The sequence below is a fragment of the Talpa europaea genome (assembly GCF_964194135.1).
Source record: "Talpa europaea genome assembly, chromosome: 2".
In the NCBI taxonomy this organism is placed as follows: domain Eukaryota; kingdom Metazoa; phylum Chordata; class Mammalia; order Eulipotyphla; family Talpidae; genus Talpa; species Talpa europaea.
In genome coordinates this window covers 33,600,508-33,625,782 of record NC_140068.1, presented here as the reverse complement: position 1 = coordinate 33,625,782, position 25,275 = coordinate 33,600,508, and the positions used below count along the sequence as shown (strand labels likewise).

The 25,275-nt window shown below is 35.0% G+C and overlaps 1 protein-coding gene across 3 annotated transcripts in view; it reads right to left on the bottom strand.

Annotated features, from left to right (window-relative positions):
- Positions 1-25,275, bottom strand: part of TBC1D32 (TBC1 domain family member 32) — a gene marked incomplete at both ends in the record, with an annotated part of 169,720 nt that overhangs the window by 87,576 nt on the left and 56,869 nt on the right. For all 3 annotated transcript variants that reach the window (XM_084228396.1, XM_084228397.1, XM_084228395.1), the window contains 3 exons: positions 6,430-6,518; positions 17,475-17,591; positions 23,909-24,027. In XM_084228396.1, the coding sequence (XP_084084522.1) occupies positions 6,430-6,518; positions 17,475-17,591; positions 23,909-24,027 (325 nt within the window). The remainder of the gene's footprint in view (positions 1-6,429; positions 6,519-17,474; positions 17,592-23,908; positions 24,028-25,275) is intronic.

The following is a 25,275-nucleotide window of genomic DNA, read 5'->3' as shown; positions in this document are numbered from 1 at the left end:
CCCCTAATTTCGTGCCCCGGGTCTCAGTTCCAAAGCCCTCAGTTCCAGGACGAGGGCTGTAGCCCAGATCAGTGGCGCGGGAATGGCGCCTTTTGAATCCCGCTCCCCTGCCTGGGCGCCTTGTCCCTGCTCACTCAGGGAGGGCCTCAGAGTTCTCCCCGCAAGCCTAGGTCGCAGGTGGGGGGACCTGGGCAGCTGCGATCCAGTCAGGATCCGCGCCACTTTCCGCGCAAGCTTACTGGGCGGCTGGGGCTGTGTGCTGGTGCTGGTCTCCTCCTGGGGGGCGGGGCTCTCTTCAATGGCGCCTGGAGCTCACCTCCTCGGCGGATCCTGCAGGGTTTGCCTCAGCTCCCGTTCAGTGGGTGTGGTGGCTGAAATAGTTCCTTTCCACTCACAGTCCCACTTGCTGTGTCTGTTTTTCTTGTTGGCCGTTTTGGTTTGTTGTTTCCTTCCTCTCTGCCGGTAGGAGAGTGCTGACTTTGTGGGCGGGGGAGGGGAGCAGGGTTCTGCGCTTCCCTCCCTTCTCGTCCTCTTTTATGGCAACTTTCTTCTTCGGGCAGTTTGCTGGAGTCGTCCGTTTATCTTCCGTGTCCCAGTTCTCACTGGGACCTGCCGCTTTTCCTCCCTATTAACTTTTTTTAATGGGAGATCTTACTTGCAGCGTCTCCTCGCCGCCATGTTGCTCCGCCCCCTGAACTTATTTTTTAAACAACTATGTATAATTTACTTTTCCTCTTAAAATTATCTTAAAGGTCTGACTGCTACAAAGATGATAGTTATGCATAAAGTTTCATTGTACTGTGTATAAAATTTACTGTTACAGATAATGTACAATAACTGAAACAAGAAGTCATTAATTTTAAAGACTATTGTGCAAATATAGATTCTGGGGTTTTGTTTTGAAGAAAATTAATAAATAGGCCACATTAGAGTTTCAAATGAAGAAGGAAAAGGTTTTAGGAGAATTATATTAACATTTCCCTAACCATATTAAGTTTTAATGTATATGTTTAATTAAGAATTACTACATAAGAATTAAGTTGTTAAAAATAAGCAATTCTACAGTCTAACTAAAACTTGAATGGTAATTTGATATAAAGAAAGCTATTGGGCCTCCCCTGGTGGTGCAGCAGTTGAGCGCTGGGCTGCGAAGCCGCCCTCAGCCTCTGCAGCACCAGTTTGATCCCCAGCCGCCGGCAAGGGTCCCACATAGCATGAAGACCTCTCCTGCCATGCCCGCTGCTCCCCTCAGCAGTGTATTTTGTCAGTCTGCCTGTTCTGTTCCCTGCTCTGGCTCTGGTAAATTCTCTCACCCTCCCGTGCTTCTGACTGTAGCCAGTGCTTGTATAAATAGATAAATAAATCTTTTTTTAAAAAAAAAGCTATTAATAATGAATGAATATATGAGTCTTTCTCCATGAAATATACAATTTTTATATTCAAATAAAAAAGTATAACATTCCTTTAAAACCTAAAGATGGTTAAGAAAATCTCAAACTGCTAACTAAGACTTTGGCTGAGTTCCTAGGCAACAGTTTTGATCAACTAACAGATTTAGCAAATAATGTTTACCAAATAACAAAAAAAAACTTTGTATTGTGGTAGACATGAAACTAAAAGAAAATGAGAAAACTCACTTAGGAAGTTTAAGTTTTTGTCAGGAAGAGGACTAAATAAAACATTAAATTTGTGTAAATGACAAAAGATGTTAAGCATATGTAGGGGAAAAGCAAGATCAAAGCGTCCTATGTCAAGTCATGGAGGAAGTAATGCATAAAACAAGCTTTGCCCTAAAGTCAAATTTGTATATGATGAGTAAAAGTTAAGGTAACATTCAAGACATAAGTAACAGAAGCACAATAGTGCTTCAGGGAGATAAGAAGTCTAACCAACACCATGCATTAGTTCAGGCTAAGGGAAAGGTAGGAAATAATGCATAGAGGAAAGGTGATGATATATCACATAGCTCCTTGAAAGTAACACAAAGGAATCTGGAATTGCTGATTATTTAAAATGGGAATGTAGGGAGCTTTATAAAGAATGTGTTTCTTTCTGCATTAATTATCTCACTTTTTATTATTTTAATATCCAATTCTTCACTAGGTGGTGAGGTTAAAGAGAATGAGCACCGTATCTTATTTACTCATCATTACATCCCTCATATCTAGTACAGAATGTAATAAGTTCTCAATGAATATTGGCTGGATCCAACCACTATAGAAAGCTGTATGGAGGATCCTCAGTCTACTAAAAATCGATCCAAAGGACACAAGAACATTAAATCAAAAGAATGTATGCATCCCTATGTTTATTGCAGCACTATTTATAACAGGTAAGACTTGGAATCAACCCAAATGCCCAAAAATAGATGACTGGATCAATAAGATTTGGCATACATACACAACAGAACACTATTCAGCAATCAAAAAGATAAACTAATGCCATTCACAGCAACATTGATGGAACTTGAAGGGATTATGCTCAGTGAAATAAATCAGAAGGAAGAAGAAAAATACCAGATGGTTTCACTTATAGGAGGAATATAGGGGATTAAGGGGAAAAAATGATAATAACAAAAAAAAAGCACAACAAAACAAAACAAGGAAAAACAGACAACTATAAATCAGAGACATTCTATGGGGTGGGGGAGAGAAAGAGATCAAAATGAGGGTGGGAAGAGCACAAGGGACTATAGTGATGGTGCACGGGTGAATTGGCAGTGGAAATTTTATGGGGACTACACCTGAGAAAAGAAAGCAAACATTGTAAGAAAAATAAATAAATAAATAAAATATTGGCTGGGTAAAGAGAGAAGAGTAAACTAAAAGAATTATAGATTATATCTACAGTCATATGTAAAGAGCACTTTATATCTATGTTATTATATCAAGAGACCTGCTCAATCTCTCCTTTGGTTAGACAGGAAAATAAAATTTCTGACTCAAAAAGAAGGAAATCGCAGGAAAATATTCTTTTAACATGATGGAGATAGGTAAGGTGGGAGGCCAATGAAAACATTAATGTCCTTAATATCATAGTCAAAAAACTTAATTAAGGTCTAAAAGTAAAATATAATGTTTAAACCAGTTGATAGTTTTTCCTGAATCTTTCTTAACTTTAATCTCTAGGGAAAAAACCACTAGAGAGAAAGAAAAAAAACAGCTTATTTAAATTATGCAATTCCTTCCATTACACTAGGCTTTTTTTTTCCCCTTCATTTTCCTTTCTATAAAATTCAGTTCAATTTTAAAAGGGAAACTACATTATGCTTTCATTTTCATGAAGCATTTTATGAAGTATTTCATGAAGTATCTCTTCCTCTGTCTGTACATGCATAGACTATGTCTAGAATGATTTCCCTGAGTGTTACTTTATTTTCAGAATTAGGCAGAATCTCTTATATTTAGTTCCCTGCATTGGTTAATTAAGATAAATTATATTTAAAAGCAAAGAAAAAATTTAAGATGACTCTCAGGATTGAGGAACTGAATAGATGATTGGGCTACTTAATGAGATGGAAATGAAAGATTTATTTTGTTTTGTAGGAGGCGATGCAAGAGTTCAGTTTAAGACTTGTTAAGCTCGTGATGTTTGAGAAATGTCTGAATTGAGATGTCACTTGCATGTATGAGTCTGGTATCACAGAATACTAGCTTAAGTTAGAAATACAAAACAAAGGTGTAAGTGGATAAACTAGGGGCAAAGTGCATAGAAATATAGTATGCCTAGGAGCAAATCCTGAGTATTCCAACATTCAGAGGTTGCTTAGAAAATGCAAAAGTGGAAAAACTCCAGGCATAGGACTGTATGGTGTCACAGAAGAAAAGGGAAGAGGATTTGAGCACAAAAAGAAATGGTCCACTCTCTGAAATGCTATTAGTAGTTAACAGTAATGTGAATTAAGAAAAGATTCTACTAGATTTATCAGCATAGAAGACGAGCAGAATGTCAATGTCAAAACTAAGTAGGCTGTGGTGCCACCAGAGGTAAGCAAGTGAATACAGTTTTTAGATACATTTTGTTACGGTAAGAGGCAGAGAAACAGGACAGTGGCTATAGAGAGATGTGATGTCAGGTAAATTTTTTTTGTGTTTTTGTTTTATTATAAATAAGGACATATAAAGCCATGTCAGTATGCTGATGCCAACAGTAGAAAGGATAGAAACAAAGAGGATAGGACTAACCAAAAGAGCAAACTTCTTGTATATCAGTCATGTGCTGTAAAATCTATAAGAATACATTGGGAAATAAAAATTTGGAAATTTTAATAGAATGTGATGCTGCTGAAAGTGAAAAATCTACATTTCACTAGGCCCCAGCCAGAGTAGCCTCATCTAAGTGCAGAGGCACACCTAAACTTATCCGCATGCTACTTCTAGATTTTTGAAGCAGAAGAAAAACAAAGTGAATGAAATAATGTAAATTCTAAACATCAAACACATTAATGAGATGATCTACCGAAGGGAATCATGCCAAAATGTACAATGAGAAACAAACAAAAACACTGTGAGAGTAAGAGAAAAAGACACAAGTAGAATGCAAAAGAAACAGAAACATGACATTTATAAAATACATAGCTATGATATAAATTATTTAATAACTGTTTGTAGCCTGATATTAGCAGGAAATTGAAAGTATATTATCCAGTTTCAAAAGTAAAATTTAAAATGTATTAATTGAATGGCATTATCAGAATGAACTTAAAAATATAATGAAATAAACTCCCTGACAAAAAAAAAAACCTTGTTAAAAGACAATAAATCAAAATACTTTTCCTCACAAAGTGATTTTGTCACTTGTCTGAATGCTGACACTATAAACAGCAAATTACTTGGCAGCATGTGAAAGACTACTGGGATAATTGAAAAATGAAGACAAAATTCATTTCATAGTAGAACACAAACAGCATAGAACAAGTACAGATAAGAAACACTTGAACTACCAACACAGCCATAACTAACATTTTCATAGGGCTTACTATGTGCTACACACTGTTGTAAGCCTTTTAAATTTTTCTTATGTAATTCACATAACTCTTTGAGGTATATAATATAATTATTCTCCATTTTATATAGAGAAACCCATATCCCACCTCACACAACTGGTAAATAGCAAGCAGTCTGATGCTGCAGTCCATGTTGCTAGCTACTTATACTACACTGCTCTGTATGTATCAACAGTGGGAGTAGCAAATTTCTTGTTGTAGCATAGAAATGACTCCATATGGGCATTTAAGAAAGCACACACTATACGAATTAGTATATTTTCCAGGAACATTTTATTTCTTGGATTGCTTCTTACATGTCTTAATAAAACATCACTTAAATTTTTGGCCAAAAGAATACTACCAAAAATACTATTATATAAAAGAAAACTTACAGAAAAAAAAAACCATTCGAAGTATCAATAGCAAAAGGCCAAATCTACATTCTATAGTTATGACTCAAAATATATCCAGGAGGTTCTGCTAAATGGATTGTTTCTAGTATTCCTCAACACTGTGCTATCAGATGTATCTCATGCTATACTCTGAAAGTTAAAGGTTAATATGAAAATCCATTTTGGATATAAGGCACACTATCCAAAGAACTCTAGTAGCTACAGCTCTTCTCCTACCTTTTTGATCTAGAAAGTCTTAAAGTGAAATTCAGCTATTAGTAAATGGCTAAAAAGTCTGCGTATTCTATAATCTACACTACCACCAGAGAATTCTAATTTTAGAAAAGTAATTGCCTTATTTCCTAGGTAGAACATTTTCAGTGACCCCCCTTTATGAGTAAAAATTACTTTGCTGGTAGAAAGAGAAAATCACAAATCTATGAAAAATGGAAAATGTCTTTAATTCAGATGCTTTCAAAGGTAGCAATTTAAAGATAAGGAAGTTATATGTCTAAGTAGAGGTAAAAGATTATGACTAAAAATTCTACGAGTCTCTGTAGTCCAAACACCTCTACCCCCCTTCTCCCCTCACCATTTGACTATACTAAATAAAATATTCAAATAGAAAAATTTAAATCCTGGAAAAGCTAAAGTTAAAGAGTGTTGATTAACATCAAGGAGAAAAATTTGGTTCTCAAGGTAAATCATGCAAGTCTAGCCCTCTTTCAAGAGGATATTTTAGCAGACATCTAATAAAAAACCAATAGAGGGAAGCTCCAATTTACTCCAGAGTAAACTGAACAGTCCACAAAACACCTCAAATAAATCAAACAAAATTTGAAGATGCTATAGTTCAGAACCTAAAGGCCACGAACACAGAATGTAAAATAGTATAAAAATGTGATGGTTATAATTTTATCTGTAATATTATAGGTCAATAAATTACCTTTAAACTGACATTTTAAAATGAGTTTGAAGTCTTTTTCAAAGTAAAGATCATAACTATTGTTACAACAAAGAGAACATCTCAAGTAAAATTTAGCACCTTACCTTAAACCAAAGATGTGTGATTGTTCATAGTTGAATAAAGAACGAATCTTAGCTTCAGAATTCAAAATTATAAGTCTGTCAATAATATCCTGAGAAAAACAAGAATCAGACTGAGAGTATGTCTGACTGATACCATTTAAATAAAACCAAATCAAAAAAATATTTATATCTTCAGTTTTCAAACTTGGCTTTATGTTTGAATTACCAAGGGGACCAAAAAAAAAAAAAGAATTTTAAAAAATACTAAGTGCTTAATTCGCAACCCTAGAGATTCTGAATCAAATGGTCTGGATGTGACCACATGAAATTAAGCATCTAACATTTACCTAAAGTAGAGAATCACTAATTTACACCCTACTCTGGTACTGTGTGAACTTCTCATGGTACCAGTTAAATACCTATTAAACTGCTAAAAATGTAAACTACTTCTATAAACAAATAGGAAATCTACAAATATGAAGCATAACTAATGGATTTGAATAGTTTAATCTAGTAACTATTCAGTTGAGATTTTGTTAATAGATATTCTTGCTCAGTTAATCAGTGGCTTCCAACCTTGTTGAACAGTAGAATCACCAAGGGAACTTTAAAAATATATAGAGATGACCAATTAAGTCACCTTCCTGCTAGCAAGACTCAAGCATTAATGTCCTTTTAAAAGCTCCTCAAATTTTTGCAATGTGTAACCAGGTTAAAAATCACTGATGCAAAAAAAAAAAAAAAATCACTGATGCAAATACAAAAAGAACCTGATGACTGCTGGTGGCACCTAGGTCCATGTGCTAACAATTTAAGCCTACCACCAATTTTCAGCACTCTCTGAATACCTTTCTCTCTATAAATGCTTTTGCATTTATCTTTGGTCTAGGTCTAAAAAATTTATTAATAGTAAATATTTGTCTTTCTCAAAAAACTTGCTACCCTCTAATGAGTTTAAATTGAAGATATTTCTGTGATCAACAGGGCAAAAGGAGGAAGGTTTTGCTAGGTAAAGTCACACAATATTTATTAGGTCTATGTGGGTGAAAATACAAAGGTCAGATCAAATAAGAGGCAGGGGAATGAGTTTGCAACAGGGCGGAAATAATGGCTATCTCAAAAATCACATTTGAAAAAAAACACTAATCAAAACTTAGTAAAAACTGGATTTTGTATAAATTTACCTACTGAAAATTTATACCAAATACTTGAAAATGCATTTACCATCCCATAGATCTTATAGAAATGTTTAAATACTAGCACGAGTTGATAATCAGCAAATATTACTAACAATGAAAAATAAAAAGACTGCTATCTTAAAATAATCTTGCATTGTCATCTGCTTCTTAACTGGATTCTCCTTGTTTCAAACATTATGAGAGAATATAAGATGAGCTAAGCTCCTCATTCATATTCTCAGCTTCATATTCATATTCTCATTAATAGTTGTGGTTCTCTCCCAAGCCCTCTTCCCTAATCTTTCCAATCTGGCAGTCCTGATTTAACTACAGTGACACAGCTTTCCTTGACATGCCCAGATACCTAGATACTACTAAGTATTCACTGCAGTAGGCACACAGAGAAACTTGTTTGTTATGTGATTTTTTTCAAACAAATAATTTGCTACTTAATATTGCTACTTAATATTTTTAAGAAATGATCTATCATTTTTCCATAATCTTCACAGATTAATATAGGTTTGATTATATTACTAGCCTTCTTTTACCTGGGAGAAACTTCCAATCAGTTCTGGGCACAGTACTTTCTAAAAGAATTACTATAGATTTCTCTCAATTAGTAGGGTACTAGTATAGGTGATTGTAATTTGCAGAACTATTTGATATAATAGTAAACTCAGACTATTTGATAGCTAGTTGATACTTCATGACTCTAAAGCTCTAGTTATGAAATCAAACAACTAGATAGTGTAAGAATAAAAAAGAGAATGTATTACCAACAAACTAATGGAAGAGTAGATTGCAGTGATCTATCACTGATAATGCATTTTCGAGAACAAATGTTACAGTAAATAATTTCTTCTTCAAAGAAGATTACATTGATGGATCACCACTTAGGGAAGAAAACCAAACTCCTGGGAGCCTGCCTTATGGATAACTTCAGTTTCTAAGCACTACAACGTGTGTCAATAAGACAATCAATTTCCTAAATCAAGCCGCTTCCCAGCAATAAGCTACTGCAAGTAAGACTAAGGACTCACAAACAAAAAGTGGCCTGAAACTCAGTCTTTTTAAGAGATATTGCCCACCTTAAGAGGATGTGCAATAATCAAGAAGAACAGAATAAGGCTGGAAAAACAAAGAAATATCCATTCTACGTAAATAGATACATACTCAAGTGTATGCCTATTTACAATGGTTCCAAAGAGGCTGTCTGTCCTATCTGCTCCTTTTTACTTAAGAAAGGGCCAATAACAGGTGAGGGAGAAGTCAATCCTAACATCAACATTCCTGCATCTCACCATTAGTAATGGCTTCTGACTGGTTAGCTCATAAATATCAACAAACAAAATTTAGTCTGTTAAGGTCCTTTGGAATTTTTGAAAGTGAGGAGTATCTTAATCCCAACTGGTAGCTATAAAAGAATATCATAGACTAAGTGGCTTATATACAATGAAAATTGCATTTCCCACATATTGTAGAGGCTTAGAGGTCCAAGATCAAGGATCCAGAAGTTTGTGTCCTGACACAGTAGGTGGGATGAGGGATATTCTGGGGTCTTTAATAAGACACCAGTCACCTTCAAATGGCCCAACCTCCAAATATAACATTGGAAATTAGGCTTCAAAATATGAATTTCAAGGGTATGAAAACATTCAGTTTACAGCAAGAAGGTAAAGGAAAAGGACATTCCTGTTTGGTTGTATAGGAAATCAAATAGAGACATCCTCCAAAACATATGTCAATGCCCTAATCCCCAGAACCACTGGTCATCACTCTATTTGGAAAAAAGGATCTTTGCAAAAGTAATTAAATAAAAGGATCCTGAGAGAAGATCATCCTGGATTATCTAAGTGGGCCCTAAATCAAGTGATGCTTCCTTAGAAAGACAAGAGAGATTTAAGACAGAGAAGAGTAGAATGCAATGTGAAGAGGAGCAGGATATTGTGTTATGCAGGAACAAGTTATAAAATGCATAAAACAATCAGAAGATGGACAAACTTGGAAGGAGTCTTGCCTGGAACCTTTGGAAGATAGGTTGCCCTGTTGGCACCTTGATTTCAGACTTCTGGACTCCAGAACAGTAATAAGAACAAATTTCTGTTGTTGTCAGTCTCACCCAGTTTGTGATAATATTTTATGGTAGCTCTAGGAAACTAATTCAAGTTTGTTACTAATAAAGTCAAATTGAGAACTAATAAAGTAACTGGTCTTTTCCTATAAAGAATGTCACCTGAAGAAAGGAAAAAACTAATGATAATTATAGCAAACACTAAGTATTTGTCTGCCAGTGATTTAAATTTTTATATTCCATTTAATCCTCACAACAACCCTGGCAATATGATAGGAATGTTACTACATTTTAACAGAGAAGAAAACAGATTTAACTTGTCCAAGGTCATATAGTTTTGTAAGAGGCAGAACCAGTAATCTTGTACAGTCAGTCTGGTTTCAGAATACAAAATCTTAACCATTATACTAAGTTCACCTTTGAATAAAGTCAAACTGGAGAGCAATGATTACAAAGAAACTGGCGAGGGAGACAAAAAGAGAGAACTTTCGATAAAATAAGTACAACTCCCAGTTGTCCCTCATTTTCATACAAGTTGGTTATATATGTCAACAAATTTCAGTATTTGCCTACACTAATTTAAATGGAGTATTTCTTTTTTTTTTTAAATAATAAATTTTATTTTTATATTCCCCCATACAACTGCACATGCCCCATTCTGACCCCAATCCCTCCCCTCCCGGCCCCCACCCTCCAAAAAGTGTCTCTGGTTCATAGTTTTTTGTTGATTTTGATTTTTACTTTCTTATAGTTATTCATTTTCCTGATCCCTTATTTAAGTTTTCTAGATTCCTGCTATGAGTGAGACCATCCGGTATTTTTCTTTTTCTTTTTGGCTTATTTCGCTGAGCATGATCCCTTCCAGCGCCATCCATGTTGCTGCAAATTGCATGTGTCTATCTTTTTTGAATGCTGAGTAATATTCCATGGTATATATGTACCACATCTTCTTGATCCAGTCATCTATTTTTGGGCATCTGGGCTGTTTCCAAAGCTTAGCTATTGTAAATAGTGCTGCTATAAACATAGGGGTGCAGGTGCTCTTTGGAATTGATGTTTCTGTGTCCTTTGGGTAAATAGCTAGGAGTGGAATTGCTGGATCATATGGAAGCTCTATGTTTAGTAGGTCCAGAAATCTCCACACAGCTCTCCATAGTGGTTGGACCAGTTTGCACTCCCACCAACAGTGCAGAAGAGTTCCTTTTTCTCCACAACCTCGCCAACATTTGTTGTTGCTAGTTTTTTTAATATGTGCCATTCTCACTGGTGTAAGATGGTATCTCATGGTAGTTTTGATTTGCATTTCCCTGATTACAAGTGATGTTGAACATTTTTTCATATGCCTGTTGGCCATTTGCATTTCCTCTTCAGAGAAGTTTCTTTTTAGCTCTTCTGCATGGTATTGGAACAAGAACAGACATACAGACCAATGGAATCGAATAGAAAATCCAGAAATAAACCCACAGATTTATGGTCAACTAATCTTTGACAAAGGAGCAAAGACTATGCATTGGAGCAAAGAAAGTTTGTTCAATAAATGGTGGTGGGAAAACTGGGTTGCTACATGCAAAAGAATGAAGCTTGACCACTACCTCACACCATACACAAAAATCAACTCAAAATGGATTAAAGAACTAGACATAAGACCTGAAACCATAAAATACATAGAAGGAAATATAGGTGAAACACTATGTGATTTGCATATCAAAGACATCTTTACAGACACATCACCCAAAGCAGTGATAGTGAAGGCAAAGATAAACAGCTGGGACTACATCAAATTAAAGAGCTTCTGCACAGCAAAAGAGACAATAACAAAAACAAAGAGAAACCCCACCAACTGAGAGAACATTTTTGCACCCAACACTAATGATAAAGGACTGATCACAAAAATCTGCAAAGAGCTGATGAGACTCAACAACAACAAAGAAAATAACCCAGTCAATAAATGGAGTATTTCTATTAGCCAAGGGGATCGCCCTATTACACCACTTATGTAACTGAAAGTTAAGTGACAGGCTGAAAGCAAAGGACACAGAAAGATTAATTCAAAAGGGCACCGCCACCCCTATGTTTATAGCAGCACTATTTACAATAAGTAAAACCTGGAAACAACCCAAATGCCCAAAAATAGATGACTGGATCAAGAAGATGTGGTTTATATACACAATGGAATATTACTCAGCAATCAAAAAAGATAAACTCATGCAACATGGATGGAGCTGAAAAGGATCATGCTCAGTGAAATAAGCCAGAAAGAAAAAGAAAAATACCAGATGGTCTCACTGCATAGCAGGAATTTAGAAAACCTAAATAAGGGACCAGGAAAAAAACTAATTATAATAAAGTAAAAACCAAATCAACAAGCAACTATAAACCAGAGAGACACTACTGGGCAGGGGGATAAGAAGGGAGCAGGATCAAAACAAGGGTGGTGGGAATTGTATGGGGACTATAACTAAGATGAAAATGCATACATTGTACAAAAATGAAAAATGATGTAAAAATATATAAAATTTAAAAAATTAAAAAAAAAGTATTTTGCATCACTCAACTTTAATTTACTATCGTGCAACTTGAGAATTATTCATGGGCTAGAGTTTTGGTAGATACCCAATAAAAGGCCCTGAAAAGTTAAGGTGTGGTATCACTAAAATATAAAAAAATTCTTAAAATTGAGAAAGAAGGTACTTCGAATGAAAAAAAAGCAAAAATAAATTAAAATAATATTAAGGGAAGAAACATCAATGCCCATTAAATGTATGAAGAGACATTCTTCATAATGATAAATATAATAGTGTCAAATATAAATTAACACTTCTCTCCCATCAGACAAACATCTAAACCTCTGACCACATAATCATCTAAATGAGCCTGCCAGGAAGGAAATATGCACTACAAAATCTTATTGATGGGAAAGCAGAATTATTCCCTGTGGACAGAAATCTAGCAATATATTCCAAAATTACATGTGGATTAACCTTTCAACCTAATGATCCCACTTCTAGAAATCTATTATGGAAGACAGAATTCTAAGACTTCAAGAATACTAAGAATTCAAGATCCTCAAGTTTCAAATGCTAATAGGTACTGCTGTGTAGATATTTTTGAAGATGTAATTATAGTCCTTAAATAATTGACTTTAACATAGATTGCAGCTCTGATCTTGTCATCTGAGCCATTTAAACCCGTTTTCTCTAACTGGTCACAGAAAATGGATTCAAACCATGAGAGGGATTTGACATGAGGAAGATTCTTCACTGCTGTTCTGAAGTGGGCCACAGGACAGAGACTTGAGAGCAGTGTCTGGCTGGTGGCCAGCAGGCAACCAGGTACTTCAGTCCTACAGCTGTGAGAAACTGAATTCTGCCAATAAAAAGATTCAGACGGGAAGTAGGTTTTTCTCTACTTTGTCCAAATAAGTATTCAGCCCAGCTAGGATCTTGGTTTTGACCTTGTAATACTGTGAGCAGAAAACTCAAGCAAACAGTGCTGAAATTCTGATCAAGGAAATGGTGAGTTAATAAATAGGTGCTGTTTTATTTTGCTAAGTTTGTAGCAATCTGCTATGAAGCAATAGAAAAAATATAGATACACTAGTAAATACAATATAAGCCAAAGCTATTAATTTTGATATAATCTGTAACAGCAAAGACTTAACCCAATTGTCCACCAATTGATGACTGAATTAACTCTAAAACATCCACACAACAGAGCACTATAGATATGTTAAAAAAAAGAATAAAGAGCTCTATATACTGCTATGGAAATCTCAAAGATACAGACGGGGGTGGGGGGAGAAATGTAAAGAGCAGGACAGTGTTCATAGCATATTACCTTCTACTTTAAAAACTGGGGAAGGAGGATATATGTGGGGGAAAGGGATATATATATATATATATATATATTCTTTTTTAACTGAGCAATAGAAGAATAAAAAAGTAAAAATTGTTATAGAACAATGCTGTGTAATCAAAATTTCTGTAATAATGGAAATGTTCTGTGCTGTCTTACATGGTAGCCATTAATCACATAGCTAGTGGGTACCTGAAAACTTTAAATGTGAATAGTATTGAAAGGAAACAAATTACTAAGTTTATTTAATTGTGATTAAATTTGAATAGCTATGTGTGGCTATTGACTATAATACTGAAGATGAAAACAAGGGGAAAGATGAAAATGGAGATTAAAATGTAATACATTCTGTCAGTATACCTTATATATTAGAATCACATATTTTTCTATAATTTAAAAAGGGTAAAAATTAAGACAAAAAGTAAAATTAACATAACCTTTCTGAATTTAATACATTCTGAAACAATCCTATCAAGTTAGTGGTATCACTAGACAGAAAAAAGATTTACTTTATCTGAAGTGACTTTAAAACAATGTTTTTATTGTAAATCTTCAGTGGCATATAAAGGACAAAGATGTCTTATTTCACTTTGAAACTATTATACGTACATTAAACAATAAAGAAAATAAGTAATTTGTTCATGTCATCAGTAACTAAACTTTTCAGTGAAAAAAATATCAATATAGGTGCATGATTAATTTTTCTCTTTAAAAGGAGTAACAATTACTTATTCCTCTTACCGGCCCACTGATAACCCACAGTTCCTAGTACCCAGATTATAGTTTCTAAACATACTTCCTTTTAAAAGGAGCTTCCTACTAAAATGAACAAAAACTCTGAAGATGGTTGATTCCAGATCTGAACCAGAAAATGTTTACAATGAACCTGGAACTCAATGCTTTATATAAGAAAGATATCAAGCAGAAAGATATCAAGTTAACTTGATCATTAAAAACAAAAATCATGTGCATTGTATTAGAAAACTAGAGATGCATGATAATAATAATAATAATAATAATAAAACCTCCCTTTCAGAGATTAGTATAGCACCAATTTAGAGATTACTAAAGTACCAACTGATTACCCTGAAAATTTATAAGAAGAGACAAGCATTTAGATTTACAGAACTAGAATCACCATTTTATACCTCTAAATAAAGCAATGAATTATTATGTAATTGAGGACAAAAAAGACTAGCTAATTAATAACATGGAAATAAAAAAGGGAGGGCGAACTACTTTAGAATAAAATGGACTTAAAGGACTCGATGACCAAATGTAACATGTGGGACTTCTTTGCATCATGACTTGATCAAATATAAAATATTTCAGACAACAAAGGGAACTTCTGTATAGATTATAGATTATACTTTAAATGATATTAAGGGGTGAAATCTAACATTTTAGATATGTAAAATCATAATGGCATACAAGGTGATAATTCAACCCCCACCCCCCAAAAAAGCAAAAGCAAAGGAGTCTTTATCTGAAATACATAGTAGCTTACCAATAAATTGACATTATGCCCAAAATATGCTTTCTGATTATCCAGGAAAAAAGCAGGAATAAAAGACAGGAAACTGGAAAACCATGGGGGAATAGATGAACGACAACTAACAGAATGTTGACAAAAGTAGAAATTTATTGGTGGGTCTAAGGAACTTCATTATACTATGTTTTTATATTGTAAGTGTGAAGTGTCCACAACAGAAAGTAAAGGAAATCCACAATGTGCACACACTCCACACAGTTTCTTAGTACATCTTCTAGGGTACCTGCCATATCACTCCCAAAGAAAACAAAATTTCGGAATCATATCCTTCCTAACTCATTAAAAGTCTACCCATAAGAAATAATGAAACAGAACTCTAGAGCAAGTTTCTGTCTCCTTGGGAACACTGCTATGTGGAGACCCCAGGTGAAAAGATGTCTGAGCAGGAGGCAAAAACCTTTAGCTGAGGATTTGGGGGCTAAGAAGGAAGATGATGTTGATTTCAAGGTTATTGGACAGGTCAGCAGTGAGGTTCACTTCAAAGTAAAAATGACAACACATTTCCAGAAAAAAAGGGGAGTTTCCAATGAATTTACTCTTGTCTCTTTGAAGGTCAACAGATTGTTGATAATCACACTCCAAAATAAATGAGAAAGGGAGGCATAAGTGATTGAAGTTTTTCAGGGACAAGCACGAGTCATTCAGTGGTTAGATTTTTTTTATCTTTTCTCTTTCCCCTCAATCTTTTTTTATTTTTTAATTGTATTTTTTTAAATCAAGGTAATGTTGCCATATGATACCATATATGATTCTCTGGTATAGGTTCACGCCTATTCAGATTATGTCATCACACTACAAAACACTTACCTTGTAGTATTCAAAACAATTAAAAACTGGTACTGGAGCTCTTTAAAATGTTTAACAATTTGAATTCTAGTGTCCGTCCATTAACCATTATTGACTGTTCTCATTATGGTGATTTTTGATGATTAAGTCTTAGTACCCTTCATATATTGTCCTCTCCTTTTTAAAAACTACATGTGTACAAAAGAGCCCACCTGTTCCAGAATAGGACACTTTGAGGCTTGTGGTAAATAAGGTTGACCAATGTGAAGGTTCATAATGAATTTCCAACTGGCCCTAAAATTTAGGAGTGAAGCAATCACATTGCTTAAGTTATTACCTTTTAGTGGTTCATGGAGGTTTTTCAAAGAACTGAACTGTGGACAAATGGCCTTCCCTTAACTTAAAGTTATATTTAAAATGCAAAGTCATCAAGAGAGTTAGAATAACAAAACTGTTTGCAGTTAAGTGTTTTAAGAATAAACAGACAAATCCCTCCCTAAGTGGACTATGAAGATATTCAAATCTTTTAATATAAACATATTCAAATGTTGATAAAAGTCAACAATGATTAAAATCAAAGAGAACGAACAATTGAGCAACTTATTCTAGATTAAATAAAACTCATTTGTATTTGTTTTCCATGACTGGAAGGCAATAATATTAGCAATGTCTGTGCTCAATAACCATTCACTGAGCACCTAGCACATAAATAGGTGTCAAGGAGACTAAAATATCCTTACTCTCAGGCACTCCCATGATAAAGGGAGAAGACAGGAAAATAAGTGGCTAGTTACAATATTACTTAAGAAGTGCCAAGATATAAGCAAAAGAAAAATTTGGAACACTTCAAGGAAAAGATAAGAGAATATATTTAATGATAGAAGTACTTATATTTTACTTCATATAAATTATCAAAAAATTTCCCAAAGTAAAGACAGTTTCGGAAAAACTTAAAACTTGAAAATTAAAGTGTTTAGGGTTAAAAATGATTTCAAAAGTTTTTAAAAAAAGTGACCAGAAAATAAAAAGTGATGATTAAAGAACATTCAATATTAATAAAATTATGATTTACTAATGCATATGTACACATATTTATGTGTGTACTTATATATGTTTAATTCATAAACTAAAAATGAGGAACAAAATATCTGAATAATTTAAACATCATCTAGGAATATGAGTATGCATTTCAAATTAAACAAGTATGTATATACTGCCCTCATGGGGCAGTAATATGTAGTTCATGAAAATATAAGCAGAAAAATGTACTAGATTCCTTGAATATAATTTATTAATTAATCAATAAAGGTGCAGCACTTGTATAACTAATAACTTCATAAGTCATCTCATGTATATATTCATACACATGCTTCTGTTTATACCAAACCTCTTTTTCTGGTTGGGTAGAGTAGTTAACCTTCCAATAGGTGTTGCAACTGTTAGGTAGCCTAGATTAAAGATGTGATTCACAGATAATTCAGAAACAGATAATACATGTTAAATAAATCAAATCAGTCTTTAAATGTCATTAATAGTGTTTTCCTTTTTTATGTCAAACTTCCTTTTTTTACTGTAACTCTCAGTAACATTTATAAAAAGTAAACATTAAAAGAAAATTACTTACAATAACACATGTTGGTACTTCACGAAGAGAATATTCTGCTTTATTAGGAAGATCTTGATTGCCTACTAGCTCATAAACAGTAGGATAAGATAACAAGTTCACCAGTGCTAGAAAAGACTGGGGGGTGGGTATTGAGGGGAGGGAGAAAACAGTCATTTAAATGGTTCAGCTTTTTCTACTATGTCCATGAAAGAGTCATTAATATAATCCACATAAATGTGAAAAACACACATAAGTACAAAATACTTAGCATCAACAATAACCCATGTACGGACAAGGCACAATATACATGAGAATCAGAAATGTTTTCAATTATCACGCATCTCCTGAAAAGTTTGGTTCTGAGAAAAAAATAAAATGATCACCCTCATTTTTTGCAATGTTATATCTGCTATATAAGAAAATACACAAGACTAATACATAGGGGTTGAGAAGTAAGATGAATTCTAGCTAGTCTTACACTCAGGTCACAGAGCTACTTTATCTTTTAATTATATTTGCTGGAAAACAACGAATCTAGATATAATAGTTATTTTTTAAGAGTCAAGGACCTTCCTATCAAAATCAGTTCATGTTCTGGTGTAATCTTAGTAAGTTAAGCTCTCCATGGAATTTTTAAATCCCACTGTCATTTTATTAAAAGCAATCTGAAAATTTTTCACAAGCACATTTCATTCTTTGGCCTCCCTGCCCAGAAGTATTCACTTGTTGCCCATCACTAAACATCATATGTAAACTCCTTCGGGGCCTCCCCAGTGGCACAGCAGGTTGAGCACAGTGCCGTGAAGCTGTCTGTAGCCTCTGCAGTGCCAGTCCATTTCTGGCCGGCCAGGGAGATTCCCACATGGCATGGCAGACCTCTCCTGTCTCGCTCGCTGCTCCCCTCAGCAGTGTATTTCAGTCAGTCTGCCTGTTCCGTTTCCCGTTCTGTCTCTGGTAAATGCTCTCACCATCCCACGCCTCTGGCTTGTGCCCCAGTGCTTGTATAAACAAATAAATCTTCAAAAAGTAAATAAACTCCTTAGCATGATGTTCAAGTCACTTTACTATAATAATACCTTTCTTCTTTTCAATCTCAAAACCCTCACTTTCCATTACGCCCCCACCTTTGGTCAGTCTAAGATGCCTGCGGCCTATTTCAAGTGACCACCACATATATAAACTTATCCTAAAAACATGTTCCTCCTTCTCTCCTCATTCTATGTTCCACTTTATAAGCTTTCAAAAGTTTGCCATTTCTTTTTCTAGAAGACTTTCCAATTAACACTATCCACATCTTAGAAGCCCTATTTTCTGTCAATAGTTGTGTTTACTTTGTATTGTACCAATATTAATTATATTTATTTTTAACGGTTAAATTTTCTGCTAGGCATTTAAAATTTCTAACTAGACTCAGATAAACTGAGAATCGGGCAAACTGAAAATCTTCACTAAAATATGAGCACTGAGAAAATTTAAAAGAACAGTTAATTTGGGCCTCCCTGGTGGCGCAGCGGTTGAGCACTGGGCTGCGAAGCTCCCCGCAGCCTCTGCAGCGCCGGTTCGATCCCCGGCTGCTCCCCGGCTGCTCCCCGGCCAACGGAGGAGGGTCCCACATGGCACGCAGACCTCTCCTGCCGCCCGCTGCTGCTCCCCTCAGCAGTGTACTTCAGTCCTTCTGCCTGCTCTGCTCCCCACTCTGGCTCTGGTGAATTCTCCCATCCTCCCGCGCTTCTGACTGTACCCAGTGCTTGTATAAATAAATAAATAAATAAATCTTTAAAAAAAAAAAAGAACAGTTAATTCAATCTCAATGAGAAAATTTGTAAAACAGAAAATGACTTAGTCAAAAACAACAATCAGAAGTTGGTAGAGAAACTAATCTGTATTTTCTTATTCCAGGTAAAGGTTATTACTCATTACAAATTGCAATATAATCTTCAGAAAATACTTAATGAGGTCACCCTTGCTCAATAGCTCTTGACTGAAGACCTGTAAAATATGAGTTCATTTCATATCCCCCCTTATTATATAAAATGCAACGTTACTTAACAAACAACAGTGATTATAGTGAATATTTAACAATGTTTTTTTCAAAACCACAATTTTTTTTTTTTAATAGAGGCATGTTTTTATTTATTTGTTTGTTTGTTTGGTTTATACATGCACTGGGTACAGAAGCGCAGGAGGGTGAGAGGATTCACCAGAGCCAGAGCGGGGAGCAGAGCAGGCAGAAGGACCGAAGCACACTGCTGAGGGGAGCAGCGGGCCGCAGGAGAGGTCTGCGTGCCATGTGGGACCCTCCTCTGGTGGCCGGGGAGAGCCAGGGATAGAACCGGCGCCGCAGAGGCCGCGGGCAGCTTCGCAACCCAGTGCTCAACCGCTGTGCCACCAGGGAGGCCCCCAAAACCACAATTTAATGGTATATATAACAACCCTCTATGTTGTCTTTAGTTTCTCATGCACAATGGTTTTTAACAAATGCTGTTATAGGTAAAAAAAGGAACTCACATTAAGTTTTTTAAAGCTTCCCTATTTTCCATAAATATTCCACAAAATGAAAGTGGAATTTGTAAACAATTCTAAGAATAAAATAATTCCCATATTCATATTTAAAGCTAATATCATTTGGATAGCAATACAATCATCATAAAGTAGAATTTAATAACCTAATTAGCATTTATTCAATGTCAATTTAAAGAGAACACTATATTAGAAGTATGCACTATAGAGAAAGAAAAATGATATTGAGAAAGGGATACTAGAAGAATATATTTATTAATTACATATAAAATGAATTACAGGGAAATTAGAGGATTCATGTCACCTAGAAAACTACTTTAAAATTATTTCATTAATCACTAGGGCGTTAACTAGAAACATAATTAATAAAATGGATTTCATAAAATGCTAAAAAGTATAAACTAAAAAATGCTTTCTCATTTAACTATATAAATATTTCATAAACATTCTTAACAGTTCAGTAATATTTAGATACTGTTATTAAATCTTTTATACTTAAAATCTCTTTCCCATTTATTGTAACCATAAGTGATAACAAAACAACTTTTAACAAATGTACATTTTGACATTTGACATTGTCCATAAAGACATATTATTGATATATGTGATTTATAAAGACCACATTGAGGGTTTTGAATTATTTACATCTGAGGAATCATATTGGTGTTTATAGAACCTTCAGACTTCCATCTAAGAAAACAATTTGGACCACTTAAACAATCAGGTAGATGAAAACAATTGAGTAATTGTATTTGAATTAAAATACCCTGAAAGTGGAAAAAAAATAACCTGAAAGTTTTAAAGAAACTTAAGATTTCAGCAGCTTGTTTATAGGAAAAATAAATTTATTTCTCATACACTGAGCATTTTAAAAAGACATTAGCATACAGTAAAATTATGATGTGTTAAGCACTTCAAAACTCAAATATTTACAATCATTGGTTCTCACAAAAATAACACAAGATGTTGCTAATATCAGATATTAATTATATATTGAAGCCACATTTTTGTTTTCTACAATTCAAAAGACAAGATAAATTCCAAAAGAAAAAGCACCCCTAAAGAACAATTTTTAGGACTACATTCTAACTAATAATAGTTAACACTAAGATAAGATTATTTCTAGATCACTCGGTATCTAGATTAGACTATACAATTTCTTTTTAATGAAAAGTCAGTTTACACTGACAATTCTAATTCAAAGAAGCTGAGAAAATTCCTTACTTTAAATTTAAAATAGAAACATTTCCTAGAGATTAAGAATAACCATTGTGCCAACTTATTTAAAATGTAAGAACCTATAACCACGTAGGTTTGCAGACCAATACACCACTAGCTTGTCCTGATGGTACAACTCTCTTTTATATTACCTCTAAGTATAAAATAAATCTCACTATATTCCCATGTTATCTTTTAGAGTCATATGTCCTTACAAGAAAATAAGAGAAAAATAACCGGCTTTTATACTCACTCACCTATTTGAAATTTCTTATTTTCAATCTGATTAATCTAAATTAATCTAAATTAACCTAGTATCATTTTCCCTAAACCTAAAGAAACTCCGTTATTATTATTTGAGACGCAGGTTTGCTATAAACATTTTCTTAGTCTTTATTTTACAATTTATTTTACTTATTTATGCATACAAGAACTGGGGTGCAGTCCAGAGGTACAGGGGGTGGGAGGCTGGGGGGTGGTACTAAGAGGATTCACCAGAGACAGAATGGGGAGTAGAACAGGCGGATCTACTGAAACACACTGCTAAGGGGAACAACAGTCCAGGGATTGAACTCATGCTGCAACAGCTCCACAGCTCCAAGACTTTAACCCCTGCGCCACCAGGGGGGCCTTTTTGTTTTCACTTTTAAGCACATGAATGACACTGTCTTCTGGCCTGGCTGCCACTTTTTCTAATGTGATTATCAAAAAGCTTTTCTGTTGTTGCCCTGTATGTGTGATTTTCAACAGCGACTTTTATGATTTCCTCTTTATTTTTCAGAAATGTCTATGTTTAATGAGTCTTGTTGCTGTAGTTTCCTTTGTATTTTCAACTTCACATTTTCCTCTTCAGGATTCACTAAGTTTATTTACAAATTTACATCTTTCAATAAATGCGGAAATTTTTAGCTATTATTTATTCAAATATTGTCTTCCCTATTCTGTTATAGTGCTGCTATTCCAATAACACATGTTAAGCCTTTTGATATGGCCTCAGAAATCACAACTTTTCCCTTATTTTTTTTCTCTCTGCTCTTCAAATTGTATAAATTCTATTGATCCAATTCTATTGACTATTTCTTTTGTTATCTTTAAATTTCCTAATCAGTTAAGATTAATTTAGCAGTTAACATGGCTGATCTCCAACTTTAGTCTCAATTTAACTTTGGTGTAGGAGCATTTGCTACCAATAAGTTCAAGTACTTAAAATCTAGCAGATAGTCACATATTTGGAGAGCATATACACTGAATGTGGAGCACCCCCTATGTTTCTCTCTCTTTTACAGGATCTTTTGTATTCCTGCTGCTTTGCAGCCCGCTAAGCCTTGTCCTCCAGCTTGTTAAAGTGTGAATTCTACTTGTGGACCATCACCTGGATGTGCCCTCAAGCAAGATCCTGTTAAATCCAGAATCTCAGTCCATACTATTCCTTTACCTGTGTAATGACTCCCTTCATCACTCATTTCCTGCTCATTTTTAGTTGCAATACCAATTAATTTTTTTTGAAGATTTATTTTTATTTATACAAGTGCTGGGGTACAGGCGAGATGTGTGGGAAGGTGAGAGGATTCACCAGAGACAGAGTGAGGAACAGAACAAGCAGACTGACGAAACACACTGCTGAGGGGAGCAGTGGGCGAGTCAGGAGAGGTCAGCCGCCATGTGGGATTTCGCCAGCTGGCCAGGATCGAACCCGTGCTGCATAGGCTGCAAACAGCTTCACAGTGCAGCGCTCAACCACCTGTGCCACCAGGGAGGCCCCAATTAATTTTTTTAAAGATTTATTTATTCATGCATATAAGAGCTGGGGTACAGGCCAGAGGTGTGGGGGATGAGAGGATTCACCAGAGACAGAGCAGGGAACAGAATGGGCAGATTGACCAAAGTACACTGCTGAGGGTAGTAGCAGGCGAGTCAGGAGAGGTCTGCTGCGCCATTTGAGTAGCTCCATGACTAGCCAGGGAATTGAACTTGTGCTGCAAAGGCTGCGGATTGCTTCATAGGTTGTATCTTAACCCCTTATGCCACCAGGGAGGCCTGATCAATTAATTTTAAAGTGACTTTTCCTGAGTTTGTGTTTTAACCTTGAGGCAGCAAGTCCACCATCCCACACAGCAGAACTTCCAATTTATTTTTGATAATTTTGTTACACCCTTTGAATGAAAACTGCCCAGGCTTCCATGAAAACGGTCAGGAATTATTTTATTTAAGTGACGTTTGGAGAACACTTTAAATAAAGTCAATGCATTATACTAGAACATTGTATGACTACTTCAGATTTTTTTTTCACCACATTACTATAAATGATAGCATTTTATCTCTACCTACCCTTCCTTCAAATAATATTGACATTTTTCTATTAGATTTTAGCTCAAGGGTATAGAACATTTCCTTATTTCTGTTTTGCTTTGTTTTGGTTGGTTGATTTTTGTTTCAGGGTGTTTTTGGTTTTGTGTTCATTTTTTCAGTAATGTCTCTGTGTTATTATTCTCTATTAGAGGAAAATTCAGTAAAAATATAATGAAAAACAACCTTATAAAACATAATTCGAAGAGGATATTTGGTATTCCTATCATTTGCTACATATTTATTGAAAATAATTTTTAAATGAAAAAGGAAAACTGCTAGATATTTTTGAATATAAACTCTGGATAAAATAATTTTGGAGGAATATACTTAAAATTTGTACATTACTAGATAAATCAAGTTCTTACCTTTTGACAGCTTCGATCAATTGGATCCACCGGAGTAGATCTAGGATGGGTTACTCTAACATCATCTCTTCCACATTCCAGATTAGCCCATAATTCACTGATAAGTGCATTTATAAACCCTAAAAAGAATAATTCCATATCATAGTTATAATATATATCTACTTTATGGAGAAGAGATATAATTATTCCTGACAAGAATAGTCCACACTGACAAAGGACACATACTTATGTCTTGTATAATAAATAATCTCTAACCTTGCTAGAAATTATCTGCTATTATTAATATGCCTTAATGATACCTCATCATAAAACTATGTAATGACTAAACCCTGAAAGACTATTTCCCTGGAGAAATGGTGAGTTTTAAGTCCCAGTTTTTATCCTTTGGCCAATAACTTCTCTGAACAGGTTTTCAAAAAAATATGAGGCTGCATGTAGGGTAAGGAAAATGTCAGGCTTTTCTGCCCTTCTGCCATCAGGATAGATGATGGATCCTTGTCCTGAATGCATGCCTGATGGCGGGCACCTGGAATAGGGTGTGGGCATAGGTAGATGGGATTCAGCTGAGCTAAGACTGTGCTTTTAAGGGTGGCGTCACGGGGGGATGCCAGAAGCAGCAGCAGCAGCACCAGTAGCAGCAGTGGAAGCCGAAGCCGAAGCCGAAAGAGAAGCCAAGAAGCAGCAGAACTAACGCTAGAGAGCCCAGATAGAGTGAAGACTTGCTGGGGGCTGGGAGGCCTGCCAGCCTCCCAGCCCCCCAGCCAGCACCCCTGCCTGCCATATGCCTGGTGAACCCCAAATAAAAGACCTGCAAAAACCACTGAGGACTCTGACTCCTCCTTTACCCGGTCTGCATGGGATCAGAAAACCTGCACTGTGCCCAGTTCTGCCCTTACACTGCATTTCACTCTGCAAATGAACCAAATGTGTGTATAGAATAAGGTATCAAGAGATAGGGTGGGAAACTAAAGAGAATATAAGTGGGCTCCCTTATTCTAACATAAGTTTTTTGTGAGTTTTTTTTTCGTAATTCCATATGCTTAGAAAAATTCTCCATTTCACACAACTTTTAGTTCCCTTGAATCATGAAATTCCCATGAGACAGAAATTGCATTCTAAATGAAAATGATTGTTGATTTTGATTATTAAATTCCTTTATGAAGATTCAAATCCTATTGTGAAATATAAAACATAACATCTAATCATAAAATTTGTAAGTTCATAATAACACCAAGGCAGAAAGGATACTCTGATAAAATAGAGGCTCTGAAATTGAGCATATGAGGGTTCAATTACAAATATGCATTGAAAAATAAAATCATAAAAAAATAAAATAAAATCATAGTATCTCTATTAGAGGGTTCAGA